This window comes from Passer domesticus, chromosome 36, assembly GCF_036417665.1.
Source record: "Passer domesticus isolate bPasDom1 chromosome 36, bPasDom1.hap1, whole genome shotgun sequence".
NCBI classification, from domain to species: domain Eukaryota; kingdom Metazoa; phylum Chordata; class Aves; order Passeriformes; family Passeridae; genus Passer; species Passer domesticus.
This window is the reverse complement of record NC_087509.1, coordinates 166,111-185,414: the sequence shown is the minus strand read 5'-3', so window position 1 is coordinate 185,414 and position 19,304 is coordinate 166,111. Positions and strand designations below refer to the sequence as shown.

The window sequence follows — 19,304 nt, the reverse complement described above, 5'->3', positions numbered from 1 at the left end:
CATTTTTCCCCAAACCCCATTTTTCCCAAAACCTGCATTTTTCCCAAACCACATCCCCTCCAACCCCATTTTTCCCCAAACCCCATTTTTCCCCAAAACCCCATTTTTCTCCCCAAAACCCCATTTCCCCCAAACCCCCATTTTTCCCCCAAACCCCATTTTTCCCAAAACCTGCATTTTTCCCCAACCCCATTTTTCCCCAAATCCCATTTTTCTCCCCAAAACCCCATTTCCCCCAAACCCCCATTTTTTTCCCAAATCCCATTTTTCCCAAACACCATTTCCCCCCCCAAAAACCCCATTTTTTTCCCCAAAACCCCATTTTTCCCAAAACCTGCATTTTTCCCCAACCCCATTTTTCCCCAAAACCCCATTTTTCTCCCCAAAACCCCATTTCCCCCAAACCCCCATTTTTTCCCAAATCCCATTTTTCCCAAACACCATTTCCCCCCCCAAAAACCCCATTTTTTTCCCCCAAACCCCATTTTTCCCAAAACCCCCATTTTTCCCCAAACCCTCATTTTCCCCAACCCCATTTTTCCCCAAACCCCATTTTTCTCCCCAAAACCCCATTTCCTCCAAACCCCCCTTTTTTTCCCAAATCCCATTTTTCCCAAACACCATTCCCCCCCACAAAAACCCCATTTTTTCCCCCAAACCCCCATTTTTTCCCCAAAACCTGAATTTTCCCCTCAAACCCCATTTTTCTCCTCAAACCCCATTTTCTCCAAACTCCTCCAAACCCCATTTCCCTTAAACCCCATTTCTTCCCCAAAACCTCACTTTTTTCCCCAAACCCCCATTTTCCCTAAAACCTGCATTTTTCCCAAACCCCATTTGCCCCCAAATCCCCATTTTTCCCCCAAAACCCCCATTTTTTTCCCAAACTTGCATTTTTCCCAAACTCCCTTTTTCCCAAACCCCATTTGACCCCAAATCCCAATTTTTTCCCCAAAACCCCCATTTTTTTTCCCAAACTTGCATTTTTCCCAAACTCCCTTTTTCCCAAACCCCATTTTCCCCCAAATCCCCATTTTTTTCCCCAAAACCTTCTTTTCCCCAAAACCCCATTTTCCCTAAAACCTGCATTTTTCCCAAACCCCATCCCCTCCAACCCCATTTTTCCCCAAACCCCATTTTCCCCAAAACCCCATTTTTTCCCCCTTTCCCCCGTTTTTCCCAAACCCGCCGTTTCTGGCCCCGTTCCAGGGCGCGCAAGTCCAACGTGTCGTACAAGAGCGCGGCGCTGCTGCCCAAGGAGCCGCACGTGCGCGAGATGAAGATCTACATCGACAAGAAGTACGAGAGCGTCATCATGCCCGTCTTCGGCATCGCCACGCCCTTCCACATCGCCACCATCAAGGTCCGGGCGCACCCAAAACCGCCGGGATTTCACCCAAAATCGGGGCCGCGGAAACGGGGGGGAAACGGGGGGAAAACGGGGGAAAGGGGGGCGGGAGGTGGGTGAGTCAGGAGGGAAAACACAAAACGGACACAAAAACCCCCAAAATCCACCTCAGAAATGCCAAAAGGGCTTAAAAATGACCAAAATCCACAGGATTTCACCCAAAATCGGGGCGGGGGGAAAACGGGGGAAAGGGGGGTGGGAGGTGGGTGAGTCAGGAGGGAGAACACAAAATGGACACAAAACCCACCAAAACTGACAGAAAACCCGTGAAAATTGACCCTAAAATTGCCAATAGTGCTCAAAAAAACCCCAAAATCGCCAGAATTTGGCCCAAAAATGGAACCGGGGGAAAAAGGGGAAATGGGGGGTGGGAGGTGGGTGAGTCAGGAGGGAAAACAAAAAATTGACACAAAAATGACCAAAATTGGCACGAAAAAACCCCCAAAGCCACCCCAGAAATGCTTAAAGTGCTCAAAAAATGCCAAAATCCACGGGATTTCACCCAAAAACGGGGCCGGGGGGAAAACGGGGGGAAACAGGGGGGAGATGGGTGAGGTAGCTGGGAAAACAAAAAATGGACACAAAAAAACCCAAAATCCACCCCAGAAATGCTTAAAGTGCTCAAAAAAACCCAAAATCCGCGGGATTTGACCCAAAAATGGAAGAGGGGAAAATGGGGGGAAACGGGGGGAAAATGGGGAAAGGGGAGTGGGAGATGGGTGAGGTAGCTGGGAAAACACAAAACTGACACAAAAACCACCAAAATTCACCCCAGAAATGCTTAAAGTGTTCAAAAAATGCCAAAATCCACGGGATTTCACCCAAAAATGGAGAGGGGGGAAAACGGGGGGAAACGGGGAAAGGGGGGTGGGAAGTGGGTGAGTCAGGAGGGAAAACACAAACCCTGACCCAAAATCACGTTTTTTTTCCACCCAAATCTCCATTTTTTCCTTAAAAATCCCCATTTTTCCACCCAAATCTCCATTTTTTCCCAAAATCCCCATTTTCCACCCCAAACCCTGACCCAAAATCTCCGTTTTCCCCCCAGAACATCAGCATGAGGGCAACTACACCAACCTACACATCAACATCTCTTTCTCCCCAAATCCCGTTTTTTCCTCCCAAATTTCCATTTTTTCCACCCAAATTTCCATTTTTTTCCCCAAAATCCCCGTTTTTCACCCCAAAATCCTGGTTTTTCCCCCCAGAACATCAGCATGTCCGTGGAGGGCGACTACACCTGTTCCTCCTGACCCAAATCCCCATTTTTTCCCCCCGAATCTCCATTTTTTCCCCAAATCCCCGTTTTTTCCCCCAAAACTCCCATTTTTTTTCACCGCTGACCCAAAACCCCCGTTTTTCCCCCCAGAACATCAGCATGTCCGTGGAGGGCGACTACACCTGTTTCTCCTGACCCAAATCTCCATTTTTTACTCTAACCCTGACCCAAATCCCCATTTTTCCCCCCAAATTTCCATTTTTTCCCTGAAATCTCAGTTTTTTTTCCCAAAATGCCCATTTTTCACCCCAAAATCCTGGTTTTTCCCCCCAGAACATCAGCATGTCCGTGGAGGGCGACTACACCTGTTCCTCCTGACCCAAATCCCCATTTTTCCCCCCAAATTTCCATTTTTTCCCCGAAATCTCAGGTTTTTTTCCCAAAACCCCCATTTTTCACCCCAAAATCCCGGTTTTTCCCCCCAGAACATCAGCATGTCCGTGGAGGGCGACTACACCTGTTTCTCCTGACCCAAATCTCCATTTTTTACTCTAACCCTGACCCAAATCCCCATTTTTCCCCCCAAATTTCCATTTTTTCCCTGAAATCTCAGTTTTTTTTCCCAAAATGCCCATTTTTCACCCCAAAATCCTGGTTTTTCCCCCCAGAACATCAGCATGTCCGTGGAGGGCGACTACACCTGTTCCTCCTGACCCAAATCCCCATTTTTCCCCCCAAATTTCCATTTTTTCCCCGAAATCTCAGGTTTTTTTCCCAAAACCCCCATTTTTCACCCCAAAATCCCGGTTTTTCCCCCCAGAACATCAGCATGTCCGTGGAGGGCGACTACACCTGTTTCTCCTGACCCAAATCTCCATTTTTTACTCTAACCCTGACCCAAATCCCCATTTTTCCCCCCAAATTTCCATTTTTTCCCTGAAATCTCAGGTTTTTTCCCAAAATGCCCATTTTTCACCCCAAAATCCTGGTTTTTCCCCCCAGAACATCAGCATGTCCGTGGAGGGCGACTGCACCTGTTCGTCCTGACCCAAATCCCCATTTTTTCCCCCCGAATCTCCATTTTTTCCCCAAATCCCCGTTTTTTTCCCCAAAACTCCCATTTTTTTTCACGGCTGACCCAAAACCCCGGTTTTTCCCCCCAGAACATCAGCATGTCCGTGGAGGGCGACTACACCTGTTCCTCCTGACCCAAATCCCCGTTTTTTCCCCCCGAATCTCCATTTTTTTCCCAAAATCCCCGTTTTTTCCCCCAAAACTCCCATTTTTTTTCACCGCTGACCCAAAACCCCGGTTTTTCCCCCCAGAACATCAGCATGTCCATGGAGGGCGACTACACCTACCTGCACCTCACATCCCCATTTTTCACCCCAAACCCTGACCCAAAATCACCTTTTTTCCACCCAAATCTCCATTTTTTCCCGAAATGCCCATTTTTCACCCCAAAATCCCGGTTTTTCCCCCCAGAACATCAGCATGTCCGTGGAGGGCGACTACACCTGTTCCTCCTGACCCAAATCCCCATTTTTTCCCCCCAAATCTCCATTTTTCCCCCCAAATCCCCGTTTTTTCCCCCAAAACTCCCGTTTTTTTTCACGGCTGACCCAAAATCCCGGTTTTTCCCCCCAGAACATCAGCATGTCCGTGGAGGGCGACTACACCTACCTGCGCATCAACTTCTTCTGCCCGGGCAGCGCCCTGGGCCGCAACGAGGGCAACATCTTCCCCAACCCCGAGGCCACCTTCGTCAAGGAGATGTGCGTGCCCCCCGACCCCTGACCCCTGGCCCCGCCAGCGGTCAGCGTGGTCACCCGGCGGTCACTCTGCCCGCAGCACCTACCGGGCGTCCAACCTGAAGCCGCCGGGTGAGTCGACGGTGCCGGCGTCGAACCTGCAGAACGCCTTCCGCATCATCAAGGAGGTGCAGAAGCGCTACAAGACGCGCGAGGCCGAGGAGAAGGAGAAGGAGGTGGGGTCACCTGGGGGTCACGGAGCGGTCAGCGGTCAGTCAGTGGTCAGTCAGTGAGTGGGCGTTGGGTGGACGTTGGTTGGTCAATGGGAGATCGTTGAGTGGTCAGCGGTCAATGAGCGATCGTTGAGTGATCGTTGGGCGATTGTTGAGTGGTCAGTGAGAGGTCATTGAGTGGTCAATGAGTGGTCATTGGGTGGTCATTGAGTGGTCATTGAGTGGTCATTGAGTGGTCATTAGGTGGTCATTGGTTGGTCAATGATTGGTCAATGAGAGATCGTTGAGTGGTCAGCGGTCAATGAGCGATCGTTGAACGATCATTGGGCGATTGTTGAGTGGTCAATGAGTGGTCATTGAGTGGTCAATGAGTGGTCATTGGGTGGTCATTGAGTGGTCATTGAGTGGTCATTGAGTGGTCATTAGGTGGTCATTGGTTGGTCAATGATTGGTCAATGAGAGATCGTTGAGTGGTCAGCGGTCAATGAGCGATCGTTGAACGATCATTGGGCGATTGTTGAGTGGTCAATGAGTGGTCATTGGGTGGTCATTGAGAGGTCATTGAGTGGTCAGTGAGAGGTCAATGAGTGGACATTGGTCAGTCAATGATTGGTCAATGAGAGATCGTTGAGTGGTCAGCGGTCAATGAGCAATCGTTGAGTGATCGTTGGGCGATTGTTGAGTGGTCATTGAGTGGTCATTGAGTGGTCAGTGAGTGGTTATTGGGTGGTCATTGGGTGGACATTGGGTGGTCATTGAGTGGTCAGTGAGAGGTCAATGAGTGGACATTGGTTGGTCAATGGTTGGTCAATGAGAGATCGTTGAGTGGTCAACGGTCAATGAGTGGTCATTGAGTGGTCATTGAGTGGTCAGTGAGAGGTCAATGAGTGGACATTGGTCAGTCAATGATTGGTCAATGAGAGATCGTTGAGTGGTCAGCGGTCAATGAGCAATCGTTGAGTGATCGTTGGGCGATTGTTGAGTGGTCAATGAGTGGTCATTGAGTGGTCAATGAGTGGTCATTGAGTGGTCATTGAGTGGTCATTGAGTGGTCAATGAGCGATTGTTGAGTGGTCAATGAGTGGTCATTGAGTGGTCATTGAGTGGTCATTGAGTGGTCATTGGGTGGACATTGGGTGGTCAGTGAGTGGTCAGTGAGTGGTCAGTGAGTGGTCAATGAGTGGTCATTGGGTGGTCATTGAGTGGTCATTGGGTGGACATTGGGTGGTCATTGTGTGGTCATTGAGTGGTCAGTGAGTGGTCAGTGAGTGGTCAGTGAGTGGTCATTGAGTGGTCAATGAGTGGTCAGTGAGTGGTCATTGAGTGGTCAATGAGTGGTCATTGGGTGGTCATTGAGTGGTCAGTGAGTGGTCATTGAGTGGTCAGTGAGTGGTCAGTGAGTGGTCAATGAGTGGTCATTCAGTGGTCATTGAGTGGTCAATGAGTGGTCAGTGAGTGGTCATTGAGTGGTCAGTGAGTGGTCAATGAGTGGTCAGTGAGTGGTCATTGAGTGGTCAATGAGTGGTCATTGGGTGGTCATTGAGTGGTCAGTGAGTGGTCATTGAGTGGTCATTGGGTGGTCATTGAGTGGTCAGTGAGTGGTCATTGAGTGGTTATTGAGTGGTCAATGAGTGGTCATTGAGTGGTCATTGAGTGGTCAGTGAGTGGTCATTGAGTGGTCAATGAGTGGTCAGTGAGTGGTCATTGAGTGGTCAATGAGTGGTCATTGGGTGGTCATTGAGTGGTCAGTGAGTGGTCAGTGAGTGGTCAGTGAGTGGTCAGTGAGTGGTCAGTGAGTGGTCATTGAGTGGTCAGTGGGTGGTCTGTGAGTGGTCAGTGAGTGGTCAGTGAGTGGTCATTGGGTGGTCATTGGGTGGTCATTGAGTGGTCAGTGAGAGGTCAATGAGTGGTCATTGAGTGGTCAATGAGTGGTCAGTGAGTGGTCAGTGAGTGGTCAATGAGTGGTCATTGGGTGGTCATTGAGTGGTCATTGGGTGGACATTGGGTGGTCATTGTGTGGTCATTGAGTGGTCATTGAGTGGTCAGTGAGTGGTCATTGAGTGGTCAATGAGTGGTCATTGAGTGGTCAATGAGTGGTCAGTGAGTGGTCATTGAGTGGTCAATGAGTGGTCATTGGGTGGTCATTGAGTGGTCAGTGAGTGGTCATTGAGTGGTCATTGAGTGGTCAGTGAGTGGTCATTGAGTGGTCAATGAGTGGTCAGTGAGTGGTCATTGAGTGGTCAATGAGTGGTCATTGAGTGGTTATTGAGTGGTCAATGAGTGGTCATTGAGTGGTCATTGAGTGGTCAGTGAGTGGTCATTGAGTGGTCAATGAGTGGTCAGTGAGTGGTCATTGAGTGGTCAGTGAGTGGTCAGTGAGTGGTCAGTGAGTGGTCAATGAGTGGTCATTGGGTGGTCATTGAGTGGTCAGTGAGTGGTCAGTGAGTGGTCAGTGAGTGGTCAGTGAGTGGTCATTGAGTGGTCAGTGAGTGGTCTGTGAGTGGTCAGTGAGTGGTCATTGAGTGGTCATTGGGTGGTCATTGAGTGGTCACTGAGAGGTCAATGAGTGGTCATTGGTAGGTCAATGATTGGTCAATGAGAGATCGTTGAGTAGTCAACGGTCAATGAGTGATTGTTGAGTGCTCATTGAGTGGTCAATAAGTGGTTAATAAGTAGTCAATGAGTGGACATTGAGTGGTCATTGGGTGGACATTGAGTGGTCATTCAGTGGTCATTGGTAGGTCAATGATTGGTCAATGAGAGATCATTGAGTGGTCAGTGGTCAATGAGCGATCGTTGAGTGGTCAATGGTCAATAAGTGGTTAATAATTGGTCAATGAGTGGATATTGAGTGGTCAATGAGTGGTCAGTGAGTGGACATTGAGTGGTCAGTGAGTGGTCAGTAAGTGGACATTGAGTGGACATTGGTTGGTCAATGAGTGGACATTGAGAGATCGTTGAGTGGTCAATGAGTGGCCATTGAGTGGTCACTCAAAATTCCTGGAGCGATCGTTGGCCGTTGAGTGGCCAGTCGCCATGGAGCGGTCAGTGGTCACCCGGTGGTCACTCAGTGGTCACTGAGGGGTCATTGGGTGGACACTGAGTGATCGTTGAACGATCATTGAACGATCACTCAAAGTTCCTGGAGCGATCGTTGGCCGTTGAGTGGTCCGTGGTCACTGAGTGGTCGGTGGTCACTGAGTGGTCGGTGGTCACTCAGTGGTCACTCAGTGGTCACTCAGTGGTCACTCAGTGGTCACTCGGCGTCCGCAGGGCATCGTCAAGCAGGACTCGCTGGTGATCAACCTGAACCGCAGCAACCCCAAGCTGAAGGACCTCTACATCCGGCCCAACATCGCCCAGAAGCGCATGCAGGGCGCGCTCGAGGCGCACGTCAACGGTGAGCAAATGCCCCAAAATCCCCAGAATTTAACCCAAAATAACCCCGAAAATATCAAAAAAACCAAAAAAAACCCAAAAACCCCACCCAAGAATGTGGGAATTTGGGGTGGGAGTTGAGGTTTTGTTGGGTTTTGGCAGTTCATGCAGGGCGCGCTCGAGGCGCACGTCAACGGTGGGAAAGCACCCAAAACACCCAGAATTTAACCCAAAATAACCCTGAAAATATCAAAAAAACCAAAAAAACCCAAAAACCCCACCAAGAATGTGGGAATTTGGGGTGGGAGTTGAGGTTTTGTTGGGTTTTCTTCGAGTTCATGCAGGGCGCGCTCGAGGCGCATGTCAACGGTGACTAAATGCCCCAAAATCCCCCAAAATTAACCCAAAAATAACCCTAAAATGCGTCAAGAACCCAAAATTTCCTGGATTTTGGGGCAGCTCCCCTGGATTTTGGGCTGATTTCGGCCGATTTTGGGCTGATTTCTGTGGATTTTGTGTAGGTTCCTGTGGATTTTTGGGTGATTTTCATGCATTTTTGGGTTGATTTGCCTGTTTTTTCCCGTTTTTCCTGGATTTCTTGCTGTTTTCCAGGGATTTCTCGCCCCCTGGATTTTGGGCTGATTTCTGCCAATTTTGGGCTGATTTCTGCCGATTTTGGGGTGATTTTTGTGGATTTTGGGTTTAGTTCTGTGGATTTTGGGTTGATTTTCATTGATTTTTTTGCTGTTTTCCCTGTTTTTTTCCCATTTTTCCTGTTTTTTTCCCATTTTCCCCGCATTTCTCGCCCCCTGGATTTTGGGCTGAATTCCGCCAATTTTGGGTTGATTTCCGCCGATTTTGGGGTGATTTTTGTGGATTTTGGGATGGTTTTAATGGGTTTTCGGGTGATTTCAGTGGATTTTATGGTGATTTCCATGGATTTTGGGGCAGTTTCCCTGTTTTTTTTCCCGTTTTTTCCCGTTTTCCCCGGATTTCCCGCCCCCCGGATTTTGGGTTGATTTCTGTGGATTTTGGGGTGATTCCCATAGATTTTATGGTGATTTCCATGGATTTTGGGGTGACTTCCATGCATTTTTTGCCGATTTCCCTGGTTTTTTTCCCATTTTTCCTGGGTTTCTTGCTGTTTTCCTGGGATTTCTCGCCCCCTGGATTTTGGGCTGATTTCCTTGGATTTCAGGTTGATTCCCATAGATTTTATGGTGATTTCTGTGTATTTTGGGTTGATTTTCATTGATTTTTTCCTGTTTTCCCTGTTTTTTTCCCATTTTTCCTGGTTTTTTTCCCGTTTTTCCCGTATTTCTCGCCCCCTGGATTTTGGGCTGATTTCCGCCAATTTTGGGCTGATTTCTGCCGATTTTGGGGTGATTTTTGTGGATTTTGGGTTTAGTTCTGTGGATTTTGGGTTGATTTTCATTGATTTTTATGCTGTTTTCCCTGGTTTTTTCCCATTTTTCCTGTTTTTTTCCCGTTTTCCCCGCATTTCTCGCCCCCTGGATTTTGGGCTGATTTCCGCCGATTTTGGGTTGATTTCTGTGGATTTTGGGATGGTTTTAATGGGTTTTCGGGTGATTTCAGTGGATTTTATGGTGATTTCCATGGATTTTGGGGCAGTTTCCCTGGTTTTTTTTCCCCGTTTTTTCCCGTTTCCCCCGGATTTCCCACCCCCCGGATTTTGGGGCTGAATTCCGCGGATTTCGGGTCCCGCAGGGTTCCGCTTCACGTCGGTGCGCGGCGACAAGGTGGACATCCTGTACAACAACATCAAGCACGCCGTGTTCCAGCCCTGCGACGGCGAGATGATCATCGTGCTGCACTTCCACCTCAAGGTGCTGCTGGGGCAAAAACGCGGATTTCGGGCAAAACGCGGGAATTCGGGAATCGCCGCGGGTTTGGGGGGAAACTCGAGGATTTGGGGCAAAACGTTCAGGTTTTGGGGCAGCTCCTGGTCAAACGCAAAAGTTTGAGGTCAAAAGTCTGAGATTTTGGGTGGAGATCCTGGGATTTTGGGTTGAAATCCTGGGATTTTGGGCAAAACGCGGAATTTTGGGGGAAATCACCAGGGGTTTGGGGTAAAACCTCGAGGATTTGGGGCAAAACCTTTCACGTTTCGGGGCAGCTCCTGGGTTGGGTCAAAGAGGAAGGTTTGAGGTCAAAAGTCTGAGTTTTTGGGCCGAAAAACGGCGATTTTGGGCAAAACGCGGAATTTTGGGGGAAGTCACCACGGGTTTGGGGTGAAAACTTGAGGATTTGGGGTGAAACTTTTGGGTTTTGGGGCAAAATGTTCGGGTTTTGGGGTAGCTCCTGCTCAAATATGAAGGTTTGAGATCAAAAGTCTGAGACTTTGGGTTGAAATCCTGGGGTTTTGGACAAAACCCGGAATTTTTGGGGAAATCCCCATGGGTTTGGGGCGAAACCTCAAGGAATTTCATGATTTTGAGCCGGAATTTCAGGGTTTTGAGCTGGAATTGTGAGATTTTGAGCCGAAATTTCAGGATTTTGAGCCGGAATCTCAGGATTTCTGGCCAAAATTTCAGGGATTTTGTGCTGGAATTTCGAGATTTTGACCCAAAACGTTGGGATTTTGAGCTAGAATCTCAGGATTTTGAGCCAGAATTTCGGGGTTTTGAGACGGATTTTTTGGGATTTTGAGCCAGAATTTGGGGATTTCGGGCTGGAATCTCAGGATTTCTGACCAAAATTTCAGGGATTTCGAGCTGGAATTTTGGGATTTTGATCCAGAATTTGGGGATTCTGAGCCAGAGTTTTGGCATTTTGACCCGGAATTTCAGGGTTTTGAGCCAGAATTTTGGGGTTTCTGGCCAAAATTTCAGGGATCTTGAGCTGGAATTTTGGGATTTCGAGCCAGAATTTAAGGATTTTGAGGTGGAATCCCGTGGTTTTGAGCTGGAATTTCGGGATTTTGAGCTGGAATTTCGGGAATTTCTGGCCAAAATTTCAGGACTTTGAGCAGGAGTTTTGGGGGTTTGAGCTGGAATTTTGGGGTTTCTGGACAAAATTTTGGGGAAGTCCAGGTGGAATTTCAGGATTTCAAGCTGGAATTTTGAGATTTGGAGCTGGAATTTCATTATTTTGATCGAGAATTTTGGGATGTCGAGGTGGAATTTCAGGATTCCGAGCTGGAATTTTGGGATTTGGAGCTGAAATCTCAGGGATTTCGAGCCAGAATTTGGGGATTTTGAGCCAGAATTTTAGGATTTCAAGCCAGAATTTCAGGCTTTTGAGCTGGAATTTCGGGATTTCTGGCCAAAATTTCATGGATTTTGAACTGGAATTTTGGGATTTCAAGCCAGAATTTCAGGGATTTCAAGCTGGAATTTCGAGACTTTGACCCGAAATTTTGGGATTTTTGAGCCAAAATTTCATGGATTTTGAGCCGGAATTTCAGGATTTTGAGCTGGAATTTCGGGATTTGGAGCTGGAATGTTGGGATTTGGAGGTGGAATTTTGTGATTTTGAGCCAAATTTCAGAGATTTTGAGCTGGAATTTCAGGATTTTGAGCCAGAATTTTGGGTTTTCAACCAGAATTTCAGGATTTTGAGCTCAAATTTCAGGGATTTCAAGCCAGAATTTCAGGATTTTGAGCAGGAATTTCAGAGATTTTAAGCTGGAATTTGGGGATTTCGAGTTTGAATTTGGGGGTTTTGAGCAGGAATGTCAGGGATTTTGAGCAGGAATTTCGGGATTTCGAGCCAGAATTTCAGCATTTTGAGCCAAAATTTCAGGATTTTTGGCCAAAATTTCAGGGATTTCTAGCTGGAATGTCGAGATTTTTGAGCTGGAATTTCAGGATTTTTGAGCTGGAATGTCGAGATTTTGAGCCGGAATTTTGGGATTTGGAGCTGAAATCTCAGGGATTTCGTGCCGGAATTTTGGGATTTCGAGCCGGGATTTCGGGATTTCGTGCCGGCTTTGGGGATTTTGCCCAAACCCCCTCTCTTTTCCCCCAGAACGCCATCATGTTCGGCAAGAAGCGGCACACGGACGTGCAGTTCTACACCGAGGTGGGCGAGATCACCACGGACCTGGGCAAGCACCAGCACATGCACGACCGCGACGACCTCTACGCCGAGCAGGTCGGCTTTGGGGCGAATTCCCCCGGCTTTGGGGCACTCCCGCGGTTTTGGGGCATTCCCAGCAGTTTTGGGGCATTTCCTGGTGGATTTTTCAATTTTTTAAATATTTTTTTCATTTTTTTGCAATTTTTTTCACATTATTTCTGTATTTTTCAACATTTTCGAGCCTTAATTTTGCTTTTTTAAGTCCTTTTTTGGGTCATTCCTACATTTTTGGGTCATTCCCGACACTTTTGGTTCAATCCCAGCAGTTTTGGGGGGTTCCTGTGGGGTTTTTTACCTTTTCCCCTTGTTCTGCCCGTTCCCCGAATCCACGGATTTTTGGGGCGAATTCTGGGGTTTTGTGGGTTTTTTTTTTCCCCACTTCCCCTTGTTTTGTCCATTCCTTGCATTCCACAGATTTTTGGGGCAATTTCCGGTGTTTTTGGGGTGATTTTGGGCCATTTCCCGTGGGGGTTTTTTTTGCCGTTTCCCCTCGTTTTCTCCATTCCCGAATCCCACGGATTTTTGGGGCGAATTCCGGGCATTTGGGGTTGTTTTTTTTTTTTGCTTTTTTCCCTTATTCCGTCCATTCCCCAAATCCCATGGATTTTTGGGGCGATTCCCGTGGCTTTTGAGCTGATTTCCGTGGATTTTGGGCAATTTCCCATGGGGGTTTTTTTGCCGTTTCCCCTGGTTCTGCCCATTTCCGAATCCCACGGATTTTTGGGGTGAATTCTGGGCATTTTGGGGTTTTTTTTTAACCTTTCCCCTTGTTCCATCCGTTTCCCGAATCCCACGGATTTTTGGGGGGAATTCTGGGGATTTTGGGGAGTTTTTTTTTGCCTTATCCCCTTGTTCTGTCTATTTCCCAAATCCCACGGATTTTTGGGGCAGTTTCTGGTGTTTTTGGGGTGATTTTGGGCCATTTCCCGGTGGGTTTTTTTCCCATTTCCCCGGCTCTGTCCATTTCCTGAATCCCACGGATTTTTGGGGTGATTTCTGGGGATTTTGGGTGGGTTTTTTTGCCGTTTCCCCTCGTTTTCTCCGTTCCCCGAATCCCCCCCCCCCCCCCCCCCGTGGATTTTTGGGGCGAATTCCGGGTTTTTTGGGGCGATTTTGGGCCTTTTCCCGTGGATTTTTTTGCCGTTTCCCCCTTGTTCTGCCCATTTCCTGCATCCCATGGATTTTTGGGGCGAATTTGGGTTTTTTTGGGGGGATTTTTTTGCCGTTTCCCCTCGTTTTCTCCATCCCCGAGTCGCGTGGATTTTTGGGGCGAATCGCGGGGTTTTTGGGCGCAGATGGAGCGGGAGATGCGGCACAAGCTGAAGACGGCCTTCAAGAACTTCATCGAGAAGGTCGAGGCGCTGACCAAGGAGGAGCTCGAGTTCGAGGTGCCCTTCCGGGAGCTGGGGTGAGTCCGGGCCGGAAAACCGCAAAATCGGGCAAAAACGGGCAAAAATGGGCAAAAAACGGGCAAAAACGGGCAAAAATGGGGGAAAAACGGGGAAATCTGGGAAAAACGGGGAAAGGAGGGAAAATGGGGGAAAAATGGGGGGGGGAAATGGGGGAAAATGGAGGAAAAAGAGGGAGAAATAGGGAGAAAAAGAGGAGAAAAATGGGGAGAAACGGGGAAAAGGGGGGGAAATCGAAAAAAAGGGGGGAAAAAATGGGGAAAATGGGGGATAAAAAGGGAAAAAATGGGGAAAAAGAGGGAAAATGGGAAAAATGGTGAAAAAGAGGGAAAAATGGGGAGAAACGGGAAAAAATGGGGGAAAAGAGGGGGGAAATGGAAAAAAGGGAGAAAATGGGGAAAAATGGAGGAAAATGGGAAAAAATGGGGGAATAAGGGGAAAAGTGGAGGAAAATGGGGGAAAGGGGGTAATGGAGGAAAAAGGGAGAAAATGGGAAAAAATGGGGAAAAAATGGGGAGAAAGGGGGAAAAATGGGGGGAATGGGGAAAAAGAGGGAAAATGGGGGGGAAATGGGAATAAATGGGAAAAATGGGGAAAAATAGAGGAAAATGGGGGAAAACTTGGAAGATTTGTGTTCATTCTGGGGGATTTTAGTTCATTTCCAATTTTGGGTCCATTTTGGGGGATTTTGGTTCCATTCCCGGGGATTTCGGGCCCATTTCTGTGGATTTTTGGGTCCATTTTTACTGTTTACTGTCCGTTGCCATTTTGGGTTCATTCCCAGGGATTTCGGGCCCGTTTCTGTGGATTTTTGGGTCCGTTTTCACTGTTTTCTGTCCGTTGCCGTTTTGGGTCCATTTCTGTGGATTTTTGGGTCCATTTTTGTGGATTTTTAGGTTAACCTTTGTGGATTTTTGGGTTAATTTCCGGTGTTTTCAATCCATTGCCATTTTGGGTTAATTCCCGCTGATTTTGGGGTCCGTTCCTGTTGATTTTTGGTCCGTTGCCATTTTGGGTTCATTCCCAGGGATTTTGGTTCCTTTCCCGGCGATTTCGGGCCCATTTCTGTGGATTTTGGGGCCCATTTTTGTGGATTTTTGGGTCGGTTTTCACTGTTTTCTGTCCGTTGCCGTTTTGGGTTCAATTCCGGCGATTTCGGGCCCATTTTTGTGGATTTTTGGGTCGGTTTTCACTGTTTTCTGTCCGTTGCCATTTTGGGTCCATTCCCGGCGATTTCGGGCCCATTTTTGTGGATTTTGGGGCCCATTTCTGTGGATTTTTGGGTCGGTTTTCACTGTTTTGGTCCGTTTGCGCTTTGGCTTGGTCCATTCCCGGGGATTTCGGGCCCATTTCTGTGGATTTTTGGGTCCGTTTTTACTGTTTTCGGTCTGTTGCCATTTTGGGTTCATTCCCAGGGATTTTGGTTCCATTCCCGGGGATTTCGGGCCCATTTCTGTGCATTTTTGGGTCCATTTCTGTGGATTTTTGGGTCGGTTTTCACTGTTTTCGGTCCGTTGCCGCTTTGGGTTCAATTCCGGCGATTTCGGGTCCCTCGCCAGGTTCAACGGCGCCCCCTACCGCAGCACGTGCCTCCTGCAGCCCCACCAGCAGCGCCCTCGTCAACTGCACCGAGTGGGTGAGTCAGGGACGGACGGACAGGGTGGGAGGGAGGGAGGGACGGACGGACAGGCAGGTGAGACAGGGCAGGTGGCCTCAGGTACGTCCCAAAGCCCACCCAGGTGTGCCCAGCTGTGCCCAGGTGTGTCACAGATTACTCCAGGTGTATCCCAGGTGCACTCAGGTGTATCTCAGGTGTGTCTCAGGTGTATCCAGGTGTATCCAGGTGTATCCCAGGTGTGCCCAGGTGTATCTCAGGTGTATCTCAGGTGTATCCAGGTGTGCCCAGGTGTGCCCAGGTGCACTCAGCTGTGCCCCAGGTGTGTCACAGATTACTCCAAGTGTATCCCAGGTGTGCTCAGGTGTATCTCAGGTATGTCCAGGTGTATCCAGGTGTAACCCAGGTGTGCTCAGGTGTGTCTCAGGTGTAACCCAGGTGTATCTCAGGTGTATCTCAGGTGTATCTCAGGTGTATCCAGGTGTGCCCAGGTGCACTCCGCTGTGTCCAGGTGTGTCACAGATTACTCCAGGTAGCTCAGGTGTGTCTCAGGTGTATCTCAGGTGTAACCCAGGTGTGCTCAGGTGTATCTCAGGTGTATCCAGGTGTGTTCAGGTGTATCCCAGGTAGCTCAGGTGTGTCACAGCTGTATCTCAGGTACATCCAGGTGTGCTCAGGTGTATCCAGGTGTATCTCAGGTATATCCAGGTGTGCCCAGGTGTGACCCAGGTGTATTTCCAGCCCCCGTTCGTGGTGACCCTGGACGAGGTGGAGCTGATCCACTTTGAGCGCGTGCACTCAGGTGTATCCAGGTGTGTCCCAGCTAGCTCAGGTGTATCACAGGTGTATCCAGGTGTATCTCAGGTGTATCTCAGGTGTATCCCAGGTAGCTCAGGTGTATCTCAGGTGTATCTCAGGTGTGCCCAGGTGTGACCCAGGTGTGTTTTTAGCCCCCGTTCGTGGTGACCCTGGACGAGGTGGAGCTGATCCACTTCGAGCGTGTGCACTCAGGTGTATCCCAGGTAGCTCAGGTGTATCCAGGTGTGCCCAGGTGTGCCCAGGTGTATCCCAGGTAACTCAGGTACATTTCCAGCCCCCGTTCGTGGTGACCCTGGACGAGGTGGAGCTGATCCACTTGAGCGCAGTGCACTCAGGTGTATCCCAGGTAGCTCAGGTGTATCCAGGTGTATCCCAGGTAGCTCAGGTGTATCTCAGGTGTATCCCAGGTAACTCAGGTACATTTCCAGCCCCCGTTCGTGGTGACCCTGGACGAGGTGGAGCTGATCCACTTTGAGCGCCTGCACTCAGGTGTATCTCAGGTGTATCCCAGGTAGCTCAGGTGTATCCAGGTGTGCTCAGGTGTATCCCAGGTGTGCTCAGGTGTATCTCAGGTGTATCCAGGTGTACCCCAGGTGTGACCCAGGTGTGTTTCAGCCCCCGTTCGTGGTGACCCTGGACGAGGTGGAGCTGATCCACTTTGAGCGCGTGCAGTTCCACCTGAAGAACTTCGACCTGGTCATCGTCTACAAGGACTACGCGCGCAAGGTGACCATGATCAACGCCATCCCCGTGGCCTCGCTGGACCCCATCAAGGAGTGGCTCAAGTGAGCAGAGTTGGGCTCAAATCCGCGCGGTTTGGGTTTTTAGAATTTTTGGGGATTTTTTGGGATTTTTTGGGATTTTTGGGGATTTTTTGGGGATTTTTTGGGGGTTTTTTCAGGGTTTTTTTGAATTTTTTTCCCCATTTTTCAGAGGTTTTTTTGTAATTTTATTTCTATTTTTTCAAATTTTTTCAGGTTTTTTTTTCCTGTTTTTTTTTAATGTTTTTTGGAATATTTTGGAATATTTTTAGGGGTTTTTTAATTTTTTTTTTTTTTAGTTTTTTAAGGTTTTATTTTGGATTTTTTGAGCATTTTTTCCACACCATCCCCGTGGCCTCGCCCAACCCCATCAAGGAGTGGCTCAAGTGAGACAGTTTGGGGTGAAATCCGGGGGTTTGGGGATTTTAGAATTTTTGGGAATTTTTTGGATTTTTTAGAATTTCTTTGGAATTTTCTGGGATTTTTTAGGGGTTTTTTTCGGGGTTTTTTTGATTTTTTTTTTCACATTTTTCAGAGGGTTTTTTGTAATTTTATTTCAATTTTTTAAATTTTTTTTTCTATTTTTTTTTCCTGGGATTTTTTTAGGTTGTTTTTTATTATTTTGTGGAATTTTTTAATGGATTTTTAACGGATTATTTTTCAGCTATTTGAGGTTTTATTTTGGATTTTTTGAGCATTTTTTTAACGCCATCCCGTGGCCTCGCTGGATCCCATCAAGGAGTGGCTCAAGTGAGCAAAGTTGGGGTGAAATCCGGGCGGTTTGGGGTTTTAGAATTTTTGGGGATTTTTTGGGGGATTTTTTGGGATTTTTTAGGGATTTTTTCGGGGTTTTTTTAAATTTTTTCCACATTTTTTGGCCTTTTTTTTTAGTTTTATTTCAATTTTTTAAAATTTATTTCGGGTTTTTTTTCTTGGGATTTTTTTAGGTTGTTTTTTATTATTTTGTGGGATTTTTAAATGGATTTTTAAGGGATTATTTTTCAGCTATTTGAGGTTTTATTTTGGATTTTTTGAGCATTTTTTCCACGCCATCCCCGTGGCCTCACTGGATCCCATCAAGGAGTGGCTCAAGTGAGACAGTTTGGGGTCAAACCCGGCCGTTTTGGGGGTTTGGGATTTTTTGGGATTTTTGGGAATTTTTGGGGATTTTTTGGGGGTTTTTTGGGTTTTTTTCAGGGTTTTTTTGAATTTTTTCCCCATTTTTCAGAGGTTTTTTTGTAATTTTATTCCTATTTTTTAAAATTTTTTCAGGTTTTTTTCCTGGTTTTTTTAAAATGCTTTTTGGAATATTTTGGAATATTTTTGGGGGGTTTTTTAAGTTTTTTTTTTCAGCTATTTGAGGTTTTATTTTGGATTTTTTGAGCATTTTTTCCACGCCATCCCCGTGGCCTCGCTGGATCCCATCAGGGAGTGGCTCAAGTGAGACGGGATTTGGGGTGAAATCCGGGCGTTTTGGGGTTTTTAGATTTTTTTTTAATTTTTGGGGGGTTGTATGTAAGATTTTTTTTCTGTTTTTTCTTTTGTTTGTTTGTTTTTTGTGAGAATTTGGGGAGAAATCCGGGCCTTTGGGGTTTTATTTTTAGATTTTTTTTTTTGGAATTTTTGGACTTCACCTGTCTCACCTGTCCGTATCTCACCTGTGCTGTCTCACCTGCATTTCACCTGTCTCTCACCTGTCTCTCACCTGTCTCACCTGTATCTCACCTGTCTCACCTGCAGCTCGTGTGACCTCAAGTACACCGAGGGGGTGCAGTCTCACCTGTCTGATCTCACCTGTATCTCACCTGTTTTACCTGTTTTTTACCTGTTTTAGCTGTTCTATCTCACCTGTCTGTATCTCACCTGTCTCACCTGTTTTTTACCTCTCACTTGTTGTATCTCACCTGCAGCTCGTGTGACCTGAAGTACACTGAGGTGGTTCAGTCTCACCTGTCTCACCTGTCTCACCTGTCTCACCTGTCTCACCTGCAGTTCCTGTGACCTGAAGTACACCGAGGGGGTTCAGTCTCACCTGTCTCACCTGTCTCTCACCTGTTTTTTACCTGTTTTACCTGTTTTTACCCCCAGTTCCTGTGACCTGAAGTACACTGAGGTGGTTCAGTCTCACCTGTCTCACCTCTCTCACCTGTCTCTCACCTGTCTCTCACCTGTCTCACCTGTCTCACCTGTCTCTCACCTGTCTCTCACCTGTCTCACCTCTCTCACCTGTCTCACCTGTCTCACCTGTCTCACCTGTCTCTCACCTGTCTCACCTGCCCGTATCTCACCTGTCTCTCACCTGTTTTACCTGTTTTTACCTGCAGTTCGTGTGACCTGAAGTACACCGAGGGGGTGCAGTCTCACCTGTCTCACCTGTTTTTTACCTGTCTCACCTGTCTCTCACCTGCAGCTCGTGTGACCTGAAGTACACCGAGGGCGTGCAGTCTCACCTGTCTCTCACCTGTATCTCACCTGTTTTACCTGTCTCTCACCTGCAGCTCCTGTGACCTGAAGTACACGGAGGGCGTGCAGTCTCACCTGTCCATATCTCACCTGTCTCACCTGTCTCTCACCTGTCTCACCTGTATTTACCTGCAGTTCCTGTGACCT

At 47.7% G+C, this 19,304-nt stretch overlaps 1 protein-coding gene across 1 annotated transcript in view; it reads left to right on the top strand.

Moving 5' to 3' along the window:
* The window catches only part of SUPT16H (SPT16 homolog, facilitates chromatin remodeling subunit), a 47,369-nt gene that overhangs the window by 19,774 nt on the left and 8,291 nt on the right, over positions 1 to 19,304 (top strand). The window contains 10 exon segments of the mRNA XM_064402212.1: positions 1,210 to 1,363; positions 4,275 to 4,402; positions 4,479 to 4,614; positions 7,885 to 8,011; positions 9,718 to 9,836; positions 11,980 to 12,105; positions 13,386 to 13,498; positions 15,059 to 15,098; positions 15,100 to 15,135; positions 16,549 to 16,718. Of these exon segments, the coding sequence (XP_064258282.1) occupies positions 1,210 to 1,363; positions 4,275 to 4,402; positions 4,479 to 4,614; positions 7,885 to 8,011; positions 9,718 to 9,836; positions 11,980 to 12,105; positions 13,386 to 13,498; positions 15,059 to 15,098; positions 15,100 to 15,135; positions 16,549 to 16,718 (1,149 nt within the window).